This window comes from Oryctolagus cuniculus, chromosome 2 (assembly GCF_964237555.1).
Source record: "Oryctolagus cuniculus chromosome 2, mOryCun1.1, whole genome shotgun sequence".
Classification (NCBI taxonomy): domain Eukaryota; kingdom Metazoa; phylum Chordata; class Mammalia; order Lagomorpha; family Leporidae; genus Oryctolagus; species Oryctolagus cuniculus.
The window spans coordinates 110,597,077-110,615,162 of NC_091433.1; the positions used below are offsets into that span (position 1 = coordinate 110,597,077).

Consider the following 18,086-nt stretch of genomic DNA (forward strand, 5'->3'; position numbering starts at 1 on the left):
GTGTTCATTTATTTGAAAGACAGAGCTCTTCCATTTGCTGGCTCACTCCAGTGCCCACAACACTGGGCTGGGCCACACGAAACCCAGGGGCCCAGAACGCAATCCAGGTCTCCCACGTGGGTGGCAGGGGCCCAAGCACTTGAGCCATCACCTGCTGCCTCCCGGGGTGCACATTGGCGGGAAGCTGGAGAGAAAGCAGAGAAACAGGAACACAGGCCCTCTGATACGGATGCGGACATCCAAGCAGCATCTTGCCTGCTGCACAGAATGCCTGCCACAGACCCCTAATTTTAGAGATTAATTTCTCAGCTCTGATTCCAAATCTAGCACCTTCTGAAATCCGTGTAGTGAAATGATGAAATGACACTCCTGGAAACTGGTCAGTCAGAGCTTCGCGGGTTTTTTGGTTGTTGTTTTTTTCTGGATCAGGCTCAGCAAACATTTTCTGTAAGGGGCCGGGTGGTAAATGTTTGTTCCTTTGTGAGCCACAGACTGACTGTCACATACTCCTGCTTTTTCAACTAGTTAAAAATGTAAAAACCCTTCTTGGCTCACAAGCCATATAAAGCAGGCTGCAGACCACAGGTTTGGCCCAGGGGCCATAGTTTGCCAACCACAGTTTTAGATGTCAAAAGTTTGCATCTCTGGCACCCACTGAGAGTGGCATTCTTTTGGATAAAGCATGAAACGTCAGGGCTTAAGTTGCATTACGTCTCTCTCATCAAAAGGATGTATTTAAAATGACAGTACCCACAGAAAGGATTAAGATGCGGTTTGTGCGGTTTCTGCCTCTTTAACCTACTTGCCTCTTCAGATGGCTTTGCAGGCACCTTTTGGGGGGCCGAAAGCTGGGATTTCTTTGCCTCTGTCCAGGCCCCTAGACTGTAAGCTCCGTACTGCTGTGTTGCTAGCACACAGAACACCACCTGGGAGTCACGTTGTGAGCTGGTTCTCATTTGTCTTGGTAGCATCCAGATCTTTTGAAATAATGGCCTTTTTGTAGCTCCGCTTTACCTGTCCATATGCAGAGTGGCATCACATAGTATTCACCTGCCAGCCACTGTGCTGAGCCCTGTCAAGTCCTGTCTTCCCAACCCACAGATGAGAAGCCAAGTCCACGCAGCTCGGTAAGGGAGAGCCAGGATTCGGGCCCGGCCATTGTGGTTCCATTGCTGAGGCCCCTGGCAGCCCAGGAGGGGAACAAGGGTGGCTCAGTGTGTGTGTGTCCCCATCAGGCTCCCATCTCCAACACAAGTCAGAGGATCTCTGCTTTTCACTTAAATGGCTTTTAAAAGCTCCACCATCCTCTGGAGAGTACAAAAGTGTTCTCAGATTGGTCAAACCATGTTCATTGAACTGTACGCTTAAAGTTGATGCATTCTTTGGTGCATAAACTGTGCCTCAATAAAGTTGATAAAATTCTCATCACAAAGTATGATTTGGAAAGCTTTAATTAGAGGAGAACTGCACACAAAGGAAGAGAAGAACCCCTTCTGGATCAGAAGGATCCACCTCGTCCAACAAATACACATGTAATTGCCTTGTTTTCTCTGCTGTTGACAAATCAGTGCTTCTCTGACGTTGATTCTCCTCCCCAGGGAAAGGCAGATCTCTGCAGCGCAAGGTAAAGCCACCTAAGAAGCAGGAGGACAAGGAGAAGAAGGGCAAGGGGAGGCCCCAGGAGGAAGAGCTGAAGGACTCGCTGGCCGACGATGACAGCTCCTCCACCACCACAGAGACCTCCAACCCCGACACAGAGCCGCTCCTCAAGGAGGTATGGGCCTGCAGCTCGGGGCTCTGGGTCCGAGTGCACAGCCGCTGTGTTCTGTTCGCGGGCATGCAGGAAGGGCCGCACCCCTGCAGAGACAGGCCCCACGGCGAGCAGTGGCCGCGCTGCCCCTGGGGACCGCTGCGGAGCGCGTTAATACAGTAAAGTAGTTAGAATGTGGGCCCACTGCTGCTAAGGACTGTCTGGAATGGCAGGCGCTCTGCCTCAGGATGTCTGTTTCAGATTTGAATCACTGGGCGAGGATGAGGAGGAACCGTACCATTTAATCATGCTAGGTTCGTCCTGTCACGCAGGGCTTTGGTGACTGCTCACTCCCTGTCCTGGAGAGAGTGTGTGGCCCAGGGCAGGACTCCTGTCTGTAGTGGTGACCAGGAATCCAGAGCCCCGCGTGCCCCAGGACACAGCAGCACCTGGAGAAAGCTGCCCTACCCCTCTGAGGCCCAGCTCACAGGGAGCTGTGAGCATCAGCAGTGATACTGCAAAGTGCCTGGTGCATGGCGGGCGTGAGAGCTGGGGGTGAGGCTCTGCTGCGTGTACAAGAGCGTGAGTTATAAATGGAGTGCAGGAGACACGGTGGCATTCTCCTTCACCTGTCTTCAGATAACTGTATTTCAAATTATTTTTTATTTATTTGACAGGTAGAGTAATAGACAGTGAGAGAGAGAAAGGTCTTCCTTCCGTTGGTTCACTCTCCAAATGGCCGCTATGGCCGGCACTGCACTGATCCAAAGCCAGGAACCAGGTGCTTCTTCCTGGTCTCCCACACGGGTACAGGGGCCCAAGCGCTTGGGCCATCCTCCACTGCCTTCCCGGGCCACAGCAGAGAGCTGGACTGGAAGAGGAGCAACCGGGACTAGAACCCAGAGCCCATATGGGATGCCGGCGCCGCAGGCAGAGGATTAACCTAGTGAGCCACAGCGCCAGCCCCTGTATTTCAAATGTTAAATGATCCTGATGTAGCCTTTAATGTTGGAGACCAGAATTTCACTTTTAGTCTGGTGACCCAAAGAACAATTTCTTAAAGATATTCAACATTATCTACAGACATTACTTTTTAAATAAAATCTGTGTGTGAGTTACTTTTCACGTCAGCCGCCCCCACCCCCTGGCAGTTGGCCTGGCACTGGGCCTCCTGTGGTTCACTTGGAAACTAGGGCTGCAGTCCCGGCTCTGTTTGAGCAGATCACCCTGGAGAAGCAGAACGCTGCTCAGCGTCGAGGGGCGTCGAGGGGCGTCCCACGGCGCGAGCTCCGGGACCAAGCGTCAGGGAAGCCTTTTCAGCACAGGCTTCCTTCGCAGCTGCACTTGGCGTCCCTTCCCACCTTCCTGCCCCACCTCATTCCTCCCGGCCCCTCTGGCTGACCGCCCTGGCCAGTGCTCTCTGTGTGGCCCTTCCATCCTCCCGGCCTCTCTGCTTTGTCCCCTGCTGTTCCCCCTGTTTTCTTGCATGCTGTTCGCTGCCTCACAGGCTCAGTTGAAAGCTCACCTTGGTGAGGCCTCTGAGCCCACTACCCCTCTCCCCTGGATCAGTTCCTATTCCTCCTGCTCCACACTCTTGCAAAGAGATCTCGTGTATTTGTCTTTGTGACAGCACTCACTTGCCCAGTTAGGTGCATTCCGTACCCACCCACCCCCACCCCCTGCCCGGCAACTAGATTGCAAACTCCACAGTTTAGTTTCTTTTTTTTTTTTTTAAGATTTACTTATTTGAAGGGGGGGGGGGGAGGTCTTCCACCTGCTGGTTCACTCCCCAGATGGCCACAGTGACTGGGCTGGGTCCTACCAAAGCCTGGAGCCTGGAACTCCATCTGGGTCTCCCATATGGGTGGCAGGGGCCCGAGCAGTTGGGCCATCTTCCACTGCTTTTTCCCAGGCATGTTAGCAGCAAGATGGATTGAAAGAGCAGCTGGGATTCAAACCCATGCTCCAATACAGGATGCTGGTGTTGCAGGCAGCAGCTTAACCTGCTGCACCACAGTTCCAGCCCCTCATTTTCTCTTGTGTGTCTTTGCCAGCCCTGTTGTAGCAACAGGTAAGCACCTGAGTGCCAGGCCTTGTGCAGGGTGCTTGGGTGACAGCAGTAGAAAGGCTATGGCTTGTCCTCAAAGGACTCTTGGTCTACAGATCACCTGGTGGGCTAAGCATTGAGAAGATTCTTCATAAAAACTCTTAGTGGTCTCAAGAGGTGTATGATCTGGTGATTTACTCTAGATAATTCAATAGATGGACCTGACTTGCTCTATTAATAACAGCAAACTGTGAGGCTGCACAGCTGTTGGGTAGACAGGAATTCACCACGCGTGGAAGCCCTGACGCCCACGGCCACCCCCCTTGCAGAGTATGTCCTTCTCCTCTCTCTCTCTACTTCCATCAGCACCAGTGCTTCCCAGACTGTGAGTGGAGAAGAACCAGGTTGGTCTTGTGCATAGCCCACAGGCAGCTGCCCGGGCAGGTTGAGCCACTCCTGAGTGAATATATACCCTGTTCAGCAGAGGCCCCCTGACACCATACTCAGTGCCACCACACTGTCAGCTCACCCTCAGGTTCTGTACTAACCTAGTGCTGGACCAGCAGCAGCAGCTAAACAGCAGCACAGCTGTAAGATGCTGTTTGGGCATGGCTGGCAGTGAGCCAGGCAAGACCGCTCCTCTGGGCTCCAGCGACTATTTCTATACCCAAGGTTGATCCTTAAGTGTTATGTGTTCTCCCTCCTGCTGGGCTTCACAGTCCTTGGGAGAGCAGCCAGGGCCCTCGTGGTAACTCCACTGCCTGGCACCCAGCGAATGATCAATAAATGTTGAAAAAGTGAATGAATAACTAAGCCCCACCTCCTGAGATTTGTTGCAGAATTGGGCCCAATGGGGGAAGTGTTTAACTTAGAAAAGTTCAGCGAAGCAAGATTTTACTTCCTCAGTGCTTAAGAAGCTACGAGTTGTTAAGATTTGTTTATTTGAATGTCAGAGTTACAGAGAGAGAGATCTTCCATCTGCTGGGTCACTCCCCAGATGGCCACAATAGCTGGGGCTGGGGCTGGGCCAGGCTGAAGCTGGGAGACAGGGGTCCAAACACTTGGGCCATCTTCCGCTGCTTTTCCCAGACCGTTATTAGGGAGCTGGAACAGAAGGCGAGCAGCCAGAACTCGAACTGGTGCACATAAAGGGGCTGGCATCACAGACAGCGTCTTCACCTGCTATGCCACAGCACCGGCCCCTCAGAAGCTACCAGTTTGCTGCTGCCACGGCTCCACGGTCAGCATATGGGTGTAAATTGAAATGACATTCTTTATAACTGATTATAAACATAATCATAATAACTTGAGGGCAGCTAAAAAATTAAAAGAGCCATAGTAAAGGTAAAATTGAAGAAAGGAGTTTGTGGTTTTCGCACGTTAAGGTGAATATATTTGTTAAGTTGTGTGCATCTTCAAATGAGACCAATTTCAGCCATTTTTGTTATTCCTTCTCAGCAATTAAGTGTATGTTTTTTACAGGATACAGAAAAGCAAAAGGGAAAACAAGCCATGCCTGAAAAACATGAAAGCGAAATGTCTCAAGTGAAGCAAAAAAGCAAAAAGCTCTTAAATGTTAAGAAAGAAATCCCAACAGATGTGAAACCCAGGTGAGAAAAATAAATGGGTGTAGAGAATTAATATATCAGAGAAGTTACAGTGAAATATCCAGGTAATATGTTCATTCACTTTGTTGATTGGTTGGTTTTTAGGGAGGCTTCATACCAAAAACCAGGTCTGTATCTTGTTTCTCGTAGTTTTTACCTGATGGCTAACATTCAGTCGGTGGCTGGGGGCAGCCATTGTGTTCTGGTGTCAGACAGGTGGAGGGCAGACTTAATGCCTTATGAAAATTTTGGTTGATGATTTGTTCCAAAGCTGTCTCCCTTCTACACAAAGGTGACCCTGATGGTGCAGCCACAGGAGTGAGCATAGCTTTTCTCAGAGCTCTGAGTGTGTTGAGTCACTAATTCAGAGCTACAGCTGGGATCCAGAGTTCTGTGCCAGAAAACTTGGAAGAGTGTATTCTTACAAAAAAAAGTTCAACAGAGGTGTCACCAGTCAATTATACCATGAAATAACTCCAGCTGAGACCCCATGTGTTGCTGTGGATTCGTTTCTGGGAGGAGGAGCGTGGTGAGGGCAAGAGGTGCAGAGTCATCACACAGACCCAGGCAGTCCGTGAAAGCAGGCCTGAGGCAAGCAGCCCACAGACTCGTTTATTTCAGTTGCTACAGCAGCTTATATAGCCAAGGCAGCCAATCCAGTCAAGGGGCGGTCTATGCCCTGTTGCCAGGCAGTTTCTGAAGCCATCCAGTCACAGCCTGTTGCCAGGCAGACTCTGTTTCCAGAGGCCATCTTGGCATGGCCTTCTCATTCCACCACACCTATGGGACAGGATTCAGGTGAACCCAGGAAGGAAAGCTTGCTGTTGAATGCTTCCCCCCAGGAAATGTGTAGATCAAAGTACTGGATTAGGGACTAAGATTACTCCATATTTGCATTAAACCTTGTGTGAGCACCACTGGTGGGGCCCGGTGGGGCACTCCCTGGTTAAGTTCGTCATGTAAGATGGTCACCAGCATGGAAGCCGGTGCTTGCCTCCTTGTGGATCATGGTAAGTGGAGTGTGATCCCCGCAGTCAAAGGAGTTAGGTATAAATGAAAATGGAAGGCATAGATTGGTTGTCATCATTCACTTTGGCCCTAGAATTGTGGCAAGTCTCAGATCTGCAAATAATTCTTCAGCTTTGCAAAAACCCAGCTTACATTCAATTCCCATGTTATTAACTCAGATTAACTCAGGGCCAATCCTGTTCTCTAGAATCAAAAGCTAATAAAAAAGTGACCACTGTAGTAAAACTTAACCCTGTCCCTGAACTTAAACAATAACACATGGCAGTGAGTAGTAATAATGAGTATTTGAGCCTAAAGTTTACTCTTTTGTGAAAACTGTTAGTTTGAGTGACCCAGTCCTACCATGGGTTGAGAACAGGTCAGCCCAGTTAGAAGGCCTGTCAAGTAGAGCAGGATGAGAAGTTAACCATTTGAGGCGAGAGAGCAGTCACCCCTCTTCCAGAGGGGAGGGGCGGCTGGCACACTGGATCTCTCTTGAGGTATCAACCTGAGGCACAAAGTGGTGCTAGGTCCTGGCACCTAGAACAGGAATGATGCAAGTCTGGTGGCTAGGGACGGTTTTTCTAGGCCTTTTTAGGTTTAAATGATTTGGTGATTAGATACTTCAAGTCTCCAGGTTTATGAAAAACTGGTTTTTACATATACAGACATCTTGTGTGAGACCAGACAGTCTTGCAGAAGTTCTTAGGATCATAAACTTAAGAATTATCCTACAGATACCATTCCATGGGTGATTGTTAAGAGGTTGGCCCTGTATATTAGCTGTGAACCTGAAACAAAATACTCTGCAGTGGCAGAAGTCCGTGAAACCGTTTCTCTGAGCTGTAGCACCATAGCAGTGCCCTGCAGGACTGCAGGAGGTCGTATTCCAGCTCAGAGAGCTCAGGGACACAGGAGGTGTGTGCAGCCCTGGGAGGACCCAGGGCCTCACTGGCGTGCAGCACCAGCTCCACGCTGACGCTTGTCTTTCTGTTTATGAGCAGTTTTCATGTTTACCTAACTTAAATGCAGTAATCCAAAGTAAGCAAAGCAGGTTTAGTATAAAGAAGAGATGTATCCCTTCTGATGATCCGCTTGAGTAGCGTGCTCAGCTCAGGGCCCAGGGCTGTGGACTTGCACTCAGCAGCCTGGACTTCAGCCCGGGAGAGCCTCACCCTGCTCTCTGCTCTCCACCTCCCCACCTCCCCTCCTCCCCGGACGGGCGTGCACTGGGTGTGACGTGGGTAAAAATGAAACCTGGTATCTGAACCATCCTCTGTTTTTCTCTTTTAGAAACAATCACTTCAGTTACACTAGCTCATACCTACTTTAGATAAGAAGTCTTAAAGGAGTGTTCTTGATATGAGATCATCGGGTGTAATTTAGGAATGGATGACTCAGCAAAAATAAAATAGTTGTCTGGCACCTTTTTTCTTAAAACCAATTAATTTTTTTACTGTGGCACAGAGTTAAACTTTGTATAAATAAATAACCCCCATACTTATAAATGACTTGCTTAAAAATAACCCACAGTTGGCCGGCACCGTGGCTCAGTAGGCTAATCCTCCGCCTGTGGCGCCGGCACACCGGGTTCTAGTCCCAGTCAGGGCGCCGGATTCTGTCCCAGTTGCCCCTCTTCCAGGCCAGCTCTCTGCTGTGGCCAGGGAGTGCAGTGGAAGATGGCCCAAGTGCTTGGGCCCTGCACCCGCATGGGAGACCAGGAGAAGCACCTGGCTCCTGGGTTTGGATCAGCACGATGTGCCAGCTGCAGCGCGCTGACCTTGGCGGCCATTGGAGGGTGAACCAACAGTAAAGGAAGACCTTTCTTTCTGTCTCTCTCTCACTGTCCACTCTGCCTGTCAAAAAAAAATAAAATAACCCACAGTCTCCACTAGGGGCTGGATGTCTGTGTCATGGGAACCTTGTGGGTTTTTAAGTAACCCTGTCAGTCAGAAGTAGAAGGACAGAAGATTTTGTAGTATGGTGGCATGAATAGTCTGGCCTGTGGCCAGTGAGTTTTTTATAGTACAGTGGCATGAATAGTCTGGCCCGTGGCCAGTGAGTTTTTCTCAGTTCAGTTTGTTATCGTATCTGGAATTCTCTACGTTGGGGCTAAACGAGATCCTTTGGGGCTTTGCTTAGCTCTTTTACTTATTCCAGATATGAAACCTACTTACTATGGAGAATTTGTGAACTACAGAAAAACAAAAGAGTGAAAAGAGTATATCCTTTGACCTTACCACATCTAAAATGTCTATAAATAACATCTTCAGAATGTGTGTTTACAAGCTTCACGTTACATGTCACCTGTTCCTGTTGGGGGAGGGGAGGGGAGCGGAGCGGAACTATTGTGGTGCTATTGGGTCTGGAAAACTTTGAACCGTTCTGATCTTTGAGAGGAGTGCGGTCGTCTCTGACCCAGATCCCAGCAGAAACTGGCTGCGTCCTAGGATGAACTTGCAGCGGTGATGGAAGGAAGGTGATGTGGCACAGAAAGAAATGGGATGGGGCTGGGAGTGCGCTGAGAGGGGGCGGTGCCCGAGCACAGCTGGTTGACAGCTGCGTGAACTCTGCAGGTTGGCCGTGACCCACGAGTCCAGCTGTCACCAGGAGCTCGCTGCAGACTGCTGTTGAGTTCTCTAAGTGGTGCCCTGCAGGGCCACTGGGCTTTCTCAGCTGTGCCTCGTCCTGCCCTCAAAAATGTCCCTCTTGGACCACATTAGCTTAGCTCACTCCTTCCCACGCTCGACACACGATCAGGGCATTACACCAAGTGGCTTCATAAAGAACGCCCCTGCAGCCCGTGTCGTCGCGGTGCCGCCTTGTCTGGGCCAGCTCCCCCGGTCAGTCCCCGAGTGCTGACTTCTCCTCGGCTGGTTGTCTCCCAGCAGCGTCTTCCGTCCAGGCTGCGGAGACGTAAAATAGCCCATCAGCCTCTCATTTTGCCTTGGCTGACAGGATGTTCAGAGTCAGTTAACAGTCTATTTAAACATGTTTATCATCAAAAACAACGTACACTTTTCAGTCGTTTAGGATATTTGCATTTTTGGCCGAGGATTCACCCTAAATTCAGGAAGAGAACCTTTATCTCGGCCCCACCTAGCCCCTCGACACATAGCACAGTCCTGCTCTGCAGGGGGCTCCGTGGGTTTCTCTAAGTAGCCCGACCACCGGCCTGTCTCATGTGGTAGTTTGAGAAAAATGTGTTTGGGGTTTTGGGTAGAAGCAGCTTTGGTGATGCACATCCCACACCTTTGAAAATCTGCATATTCGGGAGTTCCACCAGTAGTCTAGATGCTGGGGAGGCGCCCAGCAGCCGAACAGCCACGGACAGCAGGTTCGTGCTGAGAGCTTTGTCCGCCTTAGCAGGCGCAGCCCGGGGGCCTCAGTCCATTGTGGGCTCTCAGAGCAGCGCAGGGGAAATCTGCAAGGACTGTTCAGAGGCAGCCAGTCCTGAGTGAGGCTGTGGGTGGATCCCACCAGGGAGACCCTGTTAGCAAAGCCCACAGTTGGACTTGTGGAGTAATTACAGCCTTAATGACTTGTGCTGTCCTGGCCTTCAGGAAAAAAAGATACATTTGTGTTTCCCTCCCATGATTGTCTTTCAGTTCTTTAGAATTATCCTATACTCCCCCACTGGAAAGCAAACAACGTAGAAGTCTCCCCACCAAGATTCCTCTTCCAACTGCATTAACAAGTGGATCCAAATCACGAAATTCCCAGAAAACAAAAGGTATTGTCATTCTGGTCCTAAGATATTTCCGGCATTCGCTGTATTGATGTTCTGAGATCAGTGATTAACCAGTAGTTACTGGTCATAGGAGGGTAGGGCTGTGGTCTCGTCCTCATTAGAAGGGTCCGTGAAATGACCTGAAAGAAAGGAAGTGTCACCTAACAACTTCATTTCTGGTTTTTCTACAGGTACAAATAAGTTGGTGGATAACAGGCCACCTGCCCTAGCCAAATTCCTCCCAAATAGTCAAGAATTAGGAAACACCAGTAGCTCAGAGGGTGAGAAAGACTCGCCTCCACCTGAGTGGGATTCCGTGCCCGTGCACAAACCCGGCAGCTGTAAGTATGATGATCTGGAAACCACGGTGCTCCCCTCCCCCTGCCTGCCCCACTGCACAAAAACTCAGCCTCTGTGGCCTGCTGGAGCCAACTCCTGTCAACCAGCAAGAGCCCACTGTTAAATGGTGTAGGCGGTGCTCAAACTGCTGTGGATTGAAATGAGCCAGGTGGGAGAGAAAGGCACCAACAGCTCACAGCAGGACTTCTGCTCCCCAAGGAAGCCGGTATTCCTGCATGCCTCCACCACTCCAGTAGAGTGGAATGATCTGTTTGTAGTGGCCAGTCATCCAAAGGAATGTTGGCTTTATGAAACGCTGATCCAGCAGTCCTCACCTAACTAATCCCTCGAACGCTGCAATATAATCATTTTGGTGAAAATTCATCTGCTCTCAGCTCTGCCACATCTTTTACATAAACTGCCTACCTGAAGGTTCCCCTGGCTTTCTCCCCACCTCCTTGACACTATTTCTTAGATGTGGCCTGCAGTAGATCAAGCTGGCCAGCAGTCTGCTAAGACAGATGGCAGCAGAGACAGGAAATGGGGAGGGGCCTAGCAGCAGGAGCCTGGGGCCTGCAGAGGTCCCAGCCTCGGAACTGACCTGCCTGCACTCAGCACTGTGGCAGGGCAAGCCCACCGCTGGCCTGTCCCTGTGTCTCCCCCATTTTCCCTTAGTGCAGTCAGGGAGGTTGAAATGAAAAGTGGGTGACTGGAGGAGCACTGGGGCCGCTGAATGAGGGCAGAGCAGCTGGACAGGTCGGGGAGGGCCTCCAGACATGGCTCCGTCCTGCATTGGCCTGGGCATGTATGTCCTAGACCGAGCGCTCTCTGCCCTTGTCCTGGTGAGATGTGGTCCCCAGTCCTTGTTGGTTCCAGGAGTCTTCAGCAAGTCTGTGAGTGGTCTGTGCGTCCAGGGAGAACGCTGTGGTTTCTCAGGTCCCCTCTGAGGTTTCAGCTGGACATTGGTCCTTGGCAGGCCTTGGTGATTTGGGCAGTTCCCTGTTAAACAGATGCCACGCCCACTAAGGAAACTGGCGCTGTGGCAGCCAGGTCGCAGGGCTGCCCAAGGCCCAGAGAAGTAACCTAAGTTCTGGTGACGTAAGGACGAAGGCACATGGAGTCACGCCCAGAGAGGAGAGGGTGTCAGCTGGGCACGGCAGCCGGCTGGCAGTGTCGTGAGGCCACATATTAGTGTCACTCCTTTGGGGTAGAGGACAAAGGGCTGCAGGATCCAACCCGTGGGCTTTTGTTCCGCACCAGAATCAGGAGAGAAGAGTGTGGCAGACAGCCGGCATGCAGCTGGAGAAGGTGCTGTGTGTGGAGCCCAAAGCCATGGGCTCTGGTTCCTGCCCAGCTCCTCTCTGGAGACAGCTGTGCCTCCACACGCACAGGGCCTCAGGGCAGAGCTCCTGCACAGCACCACGGCCCGATGGGGCTTCAGGGCCAGCGCTCGGTCCGAGGCCCCCTCTGCGCAACCCTTTTGTGTTTTTCTGCCCAAGGATGCCTCACACCGGCCCTGAGCCTCTCTGCCTTAACCCCTTGCCTTGCTAGAAAGGTCTAAGCAGGGCTCGGCCCTCCACAGTGGGTCTTCGAAAAGTTCATGGAGAACGCGTATTATGAGAAAACTATGCATGAGTTTCAAAGTATTTTTGCGTCAAGATAAATTTGTCATTTAATTCCATTTCCACAAAGCTTGTGAAGCCCCCGGGTGTGTGATACAGTGAGAGGAAACCAGGAAGAGCCAGTCACATGCATGTCTCTTGTACCTCTTCCCCTCTCCACCCTCGGGAGGTTATCTTGCTTGGCCTTTTGCTCCGCGGCCACTCTGGGAGCAGTCTTGGCTCCTGCCGTGCTCTGGTCAAGCCCGGCTGGAGCAGGAATTCCAGGCTGGGCGCCTGCGCCTCGTGAGAGCCTGAGGAGTCCTCCAGGAATACGTCAAAGCAGAAAGCGCAAAGGAAAGCCTCACTGACTCGAGCCACCGAGCCCTGCGGCTGCACTACACCCTGTGCCTCCCCTCGTCCTGTCCGTCCCTTGGCAGCGCCATGCTGTGAAGTCTTTCTCTCAGCACTCCCTGTTTCATTCCGTCAGCGTTGGTCAGGTGCTTCTGTAGCAGTGGCCCCTGTGAAACCCCACGTTAGCAGGGAGCTGGCCCAGGGACGCGGCACACACAAGGCAGAGCCTGGTCTGTTCGTTAGGAGCAGGTCACTTCTGGGGTTGGCGGGGGCGTCGGAGGCGCCCTGCTGGAGGATGCTGGGGGAGCGTCTGGATGGTAGCCCGGAGCAGTGCTGTAACTAGAGTATTGACAGAGCCAAGGAGTGGGCATCCAGTGCAGGTCCTGAGCCCTGGAGGTTCGGGGAGGAGCAGCTGGTGCTGGAGAGCATGACCAGGCAAGTCGAGTTGGCACATGGGGCGGTGCAGCATGGGAGGGGTGCAGCATGGGAGGGGAGGGAATGAGAGAAGGCAGGCGGAGAGTGCTCGCTGTACCCGGGCTGCAGGGGCCGAGCTGGACAGAGCTGTGCTGGCTGGAGGAACACGCCCTGGGAAAGCCAGGAGCCCACAGATGCCACAGCCCCCTCCCTAGTTGCCCTCGTTCCACAGTGGTGCACCGAGCTCACACAGCAGAACGTGTTGTGCTGTATACGTATTTCCGCCTAGCAGCTACAGAATAGCGTGATAATGAATTTTTTTCTATTTTAAATGTTTTAAATAGCTGTGTAGGACACAGGTCTGTCCTAGGAGTTCACATCCTTGCAGGACAGGGACCAGACGCCCAGAGAGAGAGGGTGTCCTTGTCCTTCCCGAACCTGCACTCAGCTGTAGACAGAGCCAGGGGCTTCGGCTGTGCATACTGGAGGACGCAGAAAAGCCTCGCTCGGGGCCCAGGGTGGAGAAGGCTGAAGCACCCAGCAGCACCCTCCCGAGCACTAGGCACAGGGTGCAGCTCACCCCTGAAAGCCCCGAGCACGGAGAAGCTGCTTCCCTCCATCCTCCGAACCTTTCGGGAGAACACTCGCAAGCACCGTTCTCTCCCTGTGGAGGGACTTCAGTTCTGCAAATGTCTCCGCTCGTCAGAACCTGATTTTGAAGAGCACATTCCAGAATGTCCTCATTAATGACGCCCTTCGGTTTTCATTTGCAGCTACTGATAGTCTTTATAAACTTTCTCTGCAAACCCTCAACGCAGACATTTTCTTAAAACAACGCCAGACCTCACCCACACCTGCCTCTCCGTCTCCGCCAGCTGCTCCCTGCCCGTTCGCATCCCGGGGCAGCTACAGCAGCATCGTCAACAGCAGCTCCAGCAGGTAGGCTTAGGGCCGGGCCTCCTCTCCATGGCAGCACACAGACTGCCACTGTTCTGTGGCCACTTGGCCCCCGTACGTGGGCAGCTGTCCCTTCCCACCACCGAGTTTGTCCTCAGTCCCAGCAGTGCCCCAGGTCCCACTCTAATCATTCATTCTTCTCACCTGTAGACTGAGATGTGTCACCTGACCCATCAGAACTAGGTTCCCATTCAAGAGTGAGTGCACGCACTGAGCATTAAGATCTAAGGCGATGGCTATGAGTCGGGCAGATGGGTCAGGTGACACTTTGGCTGTAGCTAGGAGAGCAGGATCTGGAACAGGTGCCGTGCAGGTGCAGCCAGCGCAATGGCGTCCTCACCATCCCTGGATGGGGCAGGTTCTCCCATAGTTGTCCCAAGAGGCAGTAACCAGCGCTGGGGACGGCCGCGTTGGGCTTCTGGGTTCTGACTGCGTGTTCCCTGGCCCTGGTCTCGTCATGACATCCTTTCCTCATAAATCCCGTACCTTCTCTTAGAACGCGGGGCACGCTCCTTGCGGCTGGCTGCGCTCTGCGATGCCCTGAGCAGTCACCAAACCTGCTGGGTGGGCCGGCGCCGCGGCTCACTAGGCTAATCCTCCGCCTGCGGCGTCGGCACACCGGGTTCTAGTCCCAGTCAGGGCGCCGGATTCTGTCCTGGTTGCCCCTCTTCCAGGCCAGCTCTTTGCTGTGGCCAGGGAGTGCAGTGGAGGATGGCCCAAGTACTTGGGCCCTGCACCCCATGGGAGACCAGGAGAAGCACCTGGCTCCTGCCATCGGATCAGCGCGGTGTGCTGGCCGCGACGGCCATTGGAGGGTGAACCAACGGCAAAGGAAGACCTTTCTCTCTGTTTCTCGCTCTCACTGTCCACTCTGCCTGTCAAAAAAAAAACAAACACACACCTGGGTGAAGCACACGCTAGGGCACTGCACCTGCCACGGGTCCCGGGAATGGCTTCAGCTGCCCGTCCTGGAGGGTACAGAAACCCTTCCCGACCTAAGGTGGGAGAAGGGAGGCTGCAGGGCTCAGTCCTGGGGGCCCGAGCAACAAGGAGTAAGTAAGTTCTCGCTCTGCTTCTTCCTTCAAGTGACCCTAAAACAAAGCAGCCAAACGGAAGCAAGCACAAATTGACGAAAGCAGCCTCGCTTCCGGGGAAGAACGGCAACCCCACTTTCGCCGCCGTCACGGCGGGTTATGACAAGAGCCCCGGTGAGTGTGCTGCCGGGCCCGGGCTCCTGGGCGGCGGGCGGCAAGGAGGGGCCCTGCACTGATCCGAGTCCCTCGTTACAGGCGGGAACGGCTTCGCTAAAGTTTCTTCCAACAAGACAGATTTTTCCAGCAGCCTTGGCATCTCACACATTCCTGTTGACAGCGATGGCTCAGACAGGTAGGCGCGCAGACTTGCTCACTGCAGGTCAGCCCCTGGGGGCCGGCACCCCGCCGCCGTGTGTCGGAGCTCTCATTCTGTTAGCACGCTCCCAGGCAGGCAGGGCCGTGAGCTGCTCATTGGAGAAGCAGCCATGATAAACCTTTCAATGAAGCAGGGTCCTGGTTGCCTTCTGGGCAGGCCCGCGGCTTCGGGCCAGGCAGTGAGGAGCTCTCGACCTTGGACTTGACCCCAGTGGTAGAGCAGCTCATCCCCGGCTCTCCCTCTTGTCTCTGCTTTTACTGCCCCAGTCCCCCCAGCTGAAGCTGTGCCCAGAGACCTGTCCTCGCTAACCCGTGTGCATTTCTGTGTGTTGCCTCTTCCCCTTGCAACGTTTAGCTCGGGTTTGTGGAGCCCCGTCAGCAACCCAAGCAGCCCTGACTTCACACCCCTCAACTCGTTCTCGGCCTTTGGAAATTCTTTTAATCTAACCGGTGGTGAGTGTTGAACACTAGATCTGTCACTGATAAGTCTGTGGACCGAGGCGGCGGCGGGGTGGTGCCCCAGCTGCAGATGCGGGAGACAGGCTGAGTCAGCAAAGCCGGGTCTCCTCTCGCCCTCCCAGATTCGGGGGCCCCCACCTAAGGAGGAGGGGCCCCAGGGAGCCGCGGAACAGGCCTGCGCGGTGGGTTCGTGTGCCCCAGACATGAGGGCTTCCGGCGAGGGTTCTGAGCTGAAAGGTGACTCCCGGGTGGGGCAGGGCGCCTGCTGTTTGCTCTGCAGTCGGAGGCAACGACAGGAGCTTGCCTGGCTGCGTAGAGCTGTGGTGTTGAAGCTGGGGGCTGTGTGGGTGAAGTGTTGAGATACAGCCTTGAGTTTGGGAACCCTCCTCCTCCCCAGCCTCCCCCCACTTGACAGGTGGCGTGGGCAGAGGAGGTGGGTGTGATGGCCTCCCGTGAGCAGCCGTGGGAGGTGTGCCCCGAGGGGTCCAGTCTTGGCAAAGCCCCACCCGGACTTAACAGGTGCTTCCTTGTTTCCAGAAGTTTTCAGCAAACTCGGCTTATCCCGGTCGTGCAATCAGGCCTCCCAGAGGAGCTGGAACGAGTTTAACAGTGGCCCTTCCTACCTTTGGGACTCTCCAGTGACAGACTCCAGCCCCTCCTGGCCAGCCAGTTCCGGTTCCCCAACCCACACAGCCACCGTGAGTACTCGGGCCCCCCACACCGCTGTCACTTGGATGGCGGTGGGAAGGGGCTGGCCCGCTGACTGCCTGCTGCTTTGTCCTCCTGTTGTGCCAGAGCGGGCCCTCGGTGCGCCCCAGAGCTGCTAGGGCGCGCGCCTGAGCAGCGTGGTGGTATTTCTGAGGAGCCCCGCTGCCGGCTAGCGTGCATGTTTGCTTCTTACCTTACACTTCCGCAAAGATCACGCTCCGGAGAATTCTTAATCAAGGCAGGTAACAGTGCTGGCTGGCGCTCAGTCTTGACAGAAAGAGATGATCCAGGCGCGTGCTTCCTGGCAGTCAGAGTTGGCACTGCAGGCCCTGCCTTGCAGCTCATGCGCTCCGCCGCGAGCAAGCGGGAGGGCGGCCGGCCCTGTACTCGAGTAGCAGAGCCATGTGCCCCGACCCTGGCTGGCTGTGCCCAGCCCACCGTCTGCGCTCCGCCGCTCACGCCGGCTGTTTGTGTTTTGTCACAGTCCATCCTCGGCAGTGCCAGCAGCAGCTGGTGGTCCACCACTCCGTTCAGCAACTCCATCTGGTCCAGCACCCTCAACAGCGCCCTCCCCTTCACCACCCCAGCGAACACGCTGTCCAGTATCGGCCTCATGGGCGCCGAGAACGCGCCATCCGCCTCCAGCCCCGCAGACGACCTGGGACAGACCTACAACCCGTGGCGGATATGGAGCCCCGCGATCGGCAGGCGGAGCTCCGACCCCTGGTCTAATTCGCACTTCCCTCATGAGAATTGAGTGAGGCGCGCGTGCGCACGCGCAGTGGGCCCTCGGCGGGAGCGTGCTCTGCCCACTTGGAGACCTCCTTTCCAGGCTCTCTGCTCTAGCCCCTCCCCGCCCCCCTCGTCCCCAGCAGGGCAGGCTCGCACCGCTGCTTCTCCGGTCTCGCAATTATGATTCTATGAGATTTGCTGTTGTGCTTTTAGAGAAGTCTGGACTCAGCCACACACTCACCTGATCCTTACCCGCTCCCAGGCCCCCCCCCACCTCCTCCTCGCGCTCCTCTGTCTGAACACAGATCTGACACGCAGCGGAGGAAGTAACTCGCGCTGATTCAGAAGTCCTGGCATGTGACCGTTTTATCAAATTACCAAATTCGGTTTTTAATAATTTCGCAATATTATGCACCAAGATCTAATTTTAAAAACGTATGAGGACTTTGTGCTGAAAATACAGAGTATTTTTTTAAAGTACGGCTGTCTTGGTTTAAAAGCAGACTACAGAAACGTAAGTCAACATAAGAACAGAGAATGAATGTAAAAACATTCGGTTGAGACCATACGCATTTTCTGTGCTGTTTGTACTTGAGGTATGTAACATTTGTATACCTGAGTTTATTTTAAAGATGAACTGAAATGCACATAGCCAAGTCTTGAGATACAAGATTGAATGTGTATTTCTTAAAAATACAACTTTGTGTTGTACTTTGAAATAAATGATGCTTTTTTCAAAAGCCTTGAATTGTCTTGCTTGGCTTTTTTACACACAAGAGGTGTCTTGTGGAGCTGACAGCTCAAGGCTGCGTGTGCCGTCTCGTGGCTGGAGCCCCCTTAGTGAGGTGGAGCTGTTCATTCCCCAGGGATCACCGGGAGTCCTACACAAAGTCACCCGGAAGCCTGTTGGGGTTCACCCAGCGGTAGTGCTCCCTCTTGTCACTATCCTGAACCAGAAGCCCTCCGAAAACCAG

General features: G+C 53.4%; 1 protein-coding gene across 3 annotated transcripts in view; it reads left to right on the forward strand.

Annotated features, from left to right (window-relative positions):
• Window positions 1-17,852, forward strand: part of TMEM131 (transmembrane protein 131) — a 169,090-nt gene extending 151,238 nt beyond the window's left edge. The window contains exons 32-41 of one of the 3 annotated variants that reach the window (XM_017339810.3): window positions 1,599-1,774; window positions 5,280-5,407; window positions 10,021-10,145; window positions 10,334-10,483; window positions 13,621-13,786; window positions 14,891-15,012; window positions 15,094-15,190; window positions 15,569-15,666; window positions 16,213-16,370; window positions 16,865-17,852. In XM_017339810.3, coding sequence (XP_017195299.2) covers window positions 1,599-1,774; window positions 5,280-5,407; window positions 10,021-10,145; window positions 10,334-10,483; window positions 13,621-13,786; window positions 14,891-15,012; window positions 15,094-15,190; window positions 15,569-15,666; window positions 16,213-16,370; window positions 16,865-17,137 — 1,493 coding nt within the window. In that variant the 3' untranslated portion in view covers window positions 17,138-17,852. Of the gene's footprint in view, window positions 1-1,598; window positions 1,775-5,279; window positions 5,408-10,020; window positions 10,146-10,333; window positions 10,484-13,620; window positions 13,787-14,890; window positions 15,013-15,093; window positions 15,191-15,568; window positions 15,667-16,209; window positions 16,371-16,864 lie in introns of all 3 variants that reach the window. The other 2 variants (XM_002710001.5, XM_051835664.2) reach the window with 2 other exon arrangements.
• The last annotated feature ends 234 nt before the right edge of the window (window positions 17,853-18,086 follow it).